Consider the following 5,786-nt stretch of genomic DNA (forward strand, 5'->3'; position numbering starts at 1 on the left):
ATCTATTCTTCTTTGTAAAGCCAAAAAATTATAAGCATTTAGTATTATTGGAAGTTTCTTAGGTAACATACAAGATTGACAAGCTAGAGTTCAATTTCCTCTACGAATTACCGGATTGTTGTTTACACAGTACATCAAAATTGGGACAATACCGGTACCTACTGGTAGTCTCTTGGAAAGACGACTGGTATTTACCTGTTCTACGCCTAAATAATTTTGGGCCATAGATATTGTTGAGACAAAGATAGCCATTGTATCATGAGCCTGCACCTGGTTTGTCATGTTGCCTGGCTGTGTTATTGGCACTGAGAAGGCATGTTTCCTTGACCAAGTGAAAGGAGCTCCAACGCCAACTCACCAACATAAGCTAAAGAGAGAACAGATTAAAGCATCCATCAGCGATTGGTGATTCTACTGATCCCCAAACTAAACAATTGCTTTTCGCCATCTCTCTCTCTCTCTCTCTCTCTCTCTCTCTCTCTCTCTCTCTCTCTCTCTCTGTGTGTGTGTGTGTGTGTGTGTGTCCCTTTCTCACTCCTTTTGTACCATGTACCTTTGATGCTGCTAAGCACAGACCAAACTTGATCTGTCGCCTCTGATCTCCCCACCATTGTCGCCCAGCTGCCATCCCAACAATGGACATGCTCCACGTCTTGCTCCTCCTATCCTCAATCTACGTGTCGCCGTCGGTGTTTACGCCAGTGGCGGTGGCGGCGACGGACGCGGAGGCGCTCCTCCGGTTCAAGGCCTCCATCCAGAAAGACCCTGGAGGAGCCCTTTCATCTTGGCAGCAGAGCGGGAACGACGGCCCATGCAGCTGGCGCGGCGTGGGCTGCGACGACGGGAGGGTGACGCGGCTCGACCTCGCCGGCAGCAGCCTCGTGGCCGGGCGCGCGTCGTTCGCCGCGCTGTCCGCGATCGACACGCTCCAGCACCTCAACCTGTCCGTCAACGGCGCGCTCCGCGCCGACGCCGCCGACCTGCTCAGCCTTCCCCACGCGCTGCGGACGCTGGACTTCTCCTACGGCGGCCTCGGCGGCGTCCTTCCGGCGGACCTGCTCGCGGGCTACCCGAACCTCACCGACATCCGCCTGGCGCGGAACAACCTCACCGGCGTGTTCCCGGAGTCGCTCCTCGCCGGCGCGCCGAGCATCCAGTCGTTCGACGTGTCGGGCAACAACCTGTCCGGTGACATCTCCAGGATGTCGCTCGCCGGGACGCTGACGCTGCTCGACCTGTCCGAGAACCGCTTCGGCGGCGCGATCCCGGCGGCGCTGTCGCGCTGCGCTGGTCTCAGGACGCTCAACCTGTCGTACAATGGCCTCACGGGGCCGATACCGGAGTCGGTCGCCGGCATCGCCGGGCTCGAGGTGTTCGACGTCTCGTCGAACCACCTCACCGGCGAGATCCCGGACAGCATCGGCAACGCGTGCGCTTCGCTGCAGATTCTGAAGGTGTCCATCAACAACATCTCGGGACCGATCCCGGAGTCGCTGTCGTCGTGCCACGCGCTGCGGCTGCTCGACGCCGCAAACAACAAGCTCACCGGCGCCATCCCGGCCGCCGTGCTCGGCAACCTGACGTCGCTCGAGAGCCTTCTGCTCAGCAACAACTTCATCTCGGGCTCTCTCCCTGGCACGATCACCTCCTGCACCAACCTCAGGGTCGCCGACCTCAGCAGCAACAAGATCTCCGGCGCGCTGCCGTTGGAGCTCTGCTCGCCTGGCGCGGCGCTTGAGGAGCTCCGGATGCCGGACAACATGGTCACCGGCACGATCCCGCCGGGGCTGGCCAGCTGCTCGCTGCTGAGGGTGATCGACTTGAGCATCAACTACCTGCGCGGCTCGATCCCGCCGGAGCTCGGCCAGCTCCGCGGCCTCGAGAAGCTGGTGATGTGGTTCAACGGCCTAGAAGGTCGGATCCCGGCAGAGCTGGGGCAATGCCGGGGCCTCCGGACTCTGATCCTCAACAACAACTTCATCGGCGGCGACATCCCCATCGAGCTGTTCAACTGCACCGGCCTCGAGTGGGTGTCGCTGACGAGCAACAGGATCACCGGCACCATCCGTCCGGAGTTCGGGCGGCTGTACCGGCTCGCCGTGCTGCAGCTCGCGAACAACAGCCTGGAGGGCGTGATCCCCAAGGAGCTCGGCAACTGCAGCAGCCTCATGTGGCTGGACCTGAACAGCAACCGGCTCACCGGCGAGATCCCGCGGCGGCTCGGCCGGCAGCTCGGGTCGACGCCGCTGAGCGGGATCCTGTCCGGCAACACGCTGGCGTTCGTGCGCAACGTGGGGAACTCGTGCAAGGGCGTAGGCGGGCTGCTGGAGTTCGCCGGCATCCGGCCGGAGCGGCTGCTGCAGATACCGACTCTCAAGAGCTGCGACTTCACGCGGCTCTACTCCGGCGCGGCGGTAAGCGGCTGGACAAGGTACCAGACGCTGGAGTACCTGGACCTGTCGTACAACGCGCTCTCCGGCGGCATCCCCGAGGAGTTCGGCGACATGGTGGTGCTCCAGGTGCTGGACCTGGCGCGGAACAACCTCACCGGCGAGATCCCGGCGTCGCTCGGGCGGCTGAGCAACCTCGGCGTGTTCGACGTGTCGCACAACGCGCTGTCCGGCGGCATCCCGGACACCTTCTCCAACCTCTCGTTCCTGGTGCAGATCGACGTCTCGGACAACAAGCTCAGCGGCGAGATCCCGCAGCGCGGGCAGCTGAGCACGCTGCCGGCGAGCCAGTACGCGGGCAACCCGGGCCTGTGCGGCATGCCGCTGCTGCCGTGCGGGCCGCCGCTGAGGGCGACATCCTCCGCGCTGGCGGGGCCCGACGACGGCAGCCGTTCCGGCAGGCGGCGTGCCCTGTGGAGCGCGATCCTGGGCGCCCTGGTCGCCGGCGTGGCGGCGTGCGGCCTGGCGGCGGCGTGCGTCGTGGTGGCGCGCGCGCGGCGCAGGGAGGCGCGCGAGGCGCGGATGCTGAGCAGCCTGCAGGACGGGACGCGGACGGCGACCATCTGGAAGCTGGGCAAGGCGGAGAAGGAGGCCCTGAGCATCAACGTGGCCACGTTCCAGCGGCAGCTCCGGCGGCTGACGTTCACGCAGCTGATCGAGGCGACGAACGGGTTCTCCGCCGGCAGCCTGGTGGGCTCCGGCGGGTTCGGCGAGGTGTTCAAGGCGACGCTCCGGGACGGGTCGTGCGTGGCCATCAAGAAGCTCATCCACCTGAGCTACCAGGGCGACCGCGAGTTCACGGCGGAGATGGAGACGCTGGGCAAGATCAAGCACCGGAACCTGGTGCCGCTGCTGGGCTACTGCAAGATCGGCGAGGAGCGGCTGCTGGTCTACGAGTATATGAGCCACGGCAGCCTCGAGGACGCGCTCCACGGCCGCGCCCTCCGGCTGCCCTGGCCGCGCCGGAAGCGGGTGGCGCGTGGCGCCGCCAGGGGCCTCTGCTTCCTCCACCACAACTGCATCCCGCACATCATCCACCGCGACATGAAGTCCAGCAACGTGCTCCTCGACGGCGACATGGAGGCCCGCGTCGCCGACTTCGGCATGGCGCGCCTCATCAGCGCGCTCGACACGCACCTGAGCGTGAGCACGCTGGCCGGGACGCCAGGGTACGTGCCGCCGGAGTACTACCAGAGCTTCCGGTGCACCGCCAAGGGCGACGTCTACTCCCTCGGCGTCGTGCTCCTGGAGCTCCTCACGGGGAGGAGGCCCACCGACAAGGAGGACTTCGGGGACACCAACCTCGTCGGCTGGGTCAAGATGAAGGTCAGGGACGGCGCCGGCAGGGAGGTCGTCGACCCGGAGCTCGTGGCCGCCGCCGTGGACGGCGAGGAGAGGGAGATGGCGAGGTTCCTGGAGCTGGCGCTGCAGTGCGTCGACGACTTCCCGTCCAAGCGCCCCAACATGCTGCAGGTGGTCACCATGCTCAGGGAGCTCGACGACGACGCCCAGCCGCCGTCTACTGAACCAGCACCAGAGGTTCCTGGAGCTTGCGACTGATGATATCATGGTGACGACGCATGTAGCTGTACGTTCCTGCTTGCCACACCAGAGGAGCTGACTAGTGACGTGGATGTAGAATGCTCTCTTATCTGTACATTGTTTCTCTGTACTGTGTCGATGACGGACTGATTTTTGAAGTGAGAACGTTCTGCGTTGCATATCGATGCCATTAATCTTCTTACCATTTGATTTTAAATTAAACTGTTGTAACAAATCTGATGCAGCGGTAAGAACAAATCGGAGAACTCTGAACAATCAAGGAATTCAGGAAGAGCAGAACAACAAGAGGGAAAACAGCAAAACGTCCGGGCGCTAACAAGACTGTTATAGAATACCTAACTTTCCGACACCCATTTTATGGCTCACGTTTCAGAGGCCAGCCAGCCGCCCCAGCGTTGCAGTTTGTTCGTTCGTTTTTTCTTTTTGAAAAAAAAGAAACTTTATTGATTTCAAGAAGTTACATTAAGGTGATACAACAATTTGAATCTTTTCCGACCTATGCCAAACAGCACCCAATCTAAAATAGTCTGAAACCCAAAAGGATATAGGTGCCTTTGGTTGAGCTTTTGGCTATAGCTTTTGCATCCAAAAGCCAAAACTCAAAGGGCTTAAGAGGCAATTGTGCTTTTCCCCAAAAGCAGTTTTTACTATAGTACAAATCAAAAACACCTCTCCCCCCTTCTTTCATTGGCTTTTAGATAAAAAATTACCCACCTGCCACCGATTACGAGAGGATACCGGTTCGCATTCTATTTTTTCCCATCGCTCTCTCCTCCGTCTCGAGTCTCCCCCTCGCTTCCAAACATATTTAAAATATTGCGAGATTTGGAGAGGCCCCATGCTGCATACACCGTAGGCCAAGCCATCGCATCTCCCCAGGGTGTACCTGGCGGTATTTAAAATGCTGCATACACCATAGGCCAAGCCATCGCATATTTAAAATGCTGCATACACCATTGCTTATCCGGCAAGTCCACCAGGGTGTACCTGGCGGTAGAGTTTTAGGAGAGGGGATCTCAGAACCAAGAGCTTGATGGTAACACGAAGATGCAAGAGTTTAGACAGGTTCAGGCCGCAATGAGTGTAACACCTTACGTCCTGTGTTTGGTGTGGAATTAGGGTTTTTGGAGTTTACAATGAACATGGAAAAAGAGAGAGAGTTTGGATGATTTGCCTATGCGTCTACCCACGCCTCCTTTATATAGGCCAGGAGCCGTGAGGTACAAGTAAGAAATCTGATCTACTAAGGTTGTTACAAAGAAGTAGGTCGGTTAAGATCTCTGACTACGCAAGCACCTTGTTGGAGTCTCCATCCTGATCCGTAGAGGACCCTTTCGTCAGGCAGCCGAGTCACTGTGTGCCGGGTAGTTGATGCCGAGTCACCGAGCATGGTAGCCACCCAGATACGGGGACCTTACTCGGCACGGAGGTACCTATATCTACCTCCGTCACCGACAGTCAACAACATGTGTTGTATCGTTTTATTTTCATGACAGAGACAACACTGTTAATTGCCTTGCCAGTTTTATTTTGTAAGATTATTCTTTGTGAGAATTACACCGCGCTTAAGGTACCAAAGGAAAATTTTAATTTTGAGTGGGATTTTCAACTTCCAAAGACCTGTATTCACATTTGAAATATTCTCATTGATTAGACCCCGATAATGTGATTTCACAAAAAAAAACACCCGTCAAATCTAGGTTCCTCCTAAATTCATCATCTTCGTGAGTAAGAGCAATCGTTGCAAGACGCGAAGCCAGATTGTTCCACATA

At 58.1% G+C, this 5,786-nt stretch overlaps 1 protein-coding gene across 1 annotated transcript; it reads left to right on the forward strand.

Moving 5' to 3' along the window:
• The first annotated feature begins 524 nt into the window (after positions 1-524).
• On the forward strand, positions 525-4,173 carry LOC120687240 (brassinosteroid LRR receptor kinase BRL2-like). Its single transcript, XM_039969230.1, has one exon. The coding sequence runs from the start codon at positions 636-638 to the stop codon at positions 4,008-4,010; it is 3,375 nt and encodes a 1,124-aa protein (XP_039825164.1). The 5' UTR covers positions 525-635; the 3' UTR covers positions 4,011-4,173.
• The last annotated feature ends 1,613 nt before the right edge of the window (positions 4,174-5,786 follow it).

Source organism: Panicum virgatum, chromosome 9N (assembly GCF_016808335.1).
Source record: "Panicum virgatum strain AP13 chromosome 9N, P.virgatum_v5, whole genome shotgun sequence".
Classification (NCBI taxonomy): Eukaryota; Viridiplantae; Streptophyta; class Magnoliopsida; order Poales; family Poaceae; genus Panicum; species Panicum virgatum.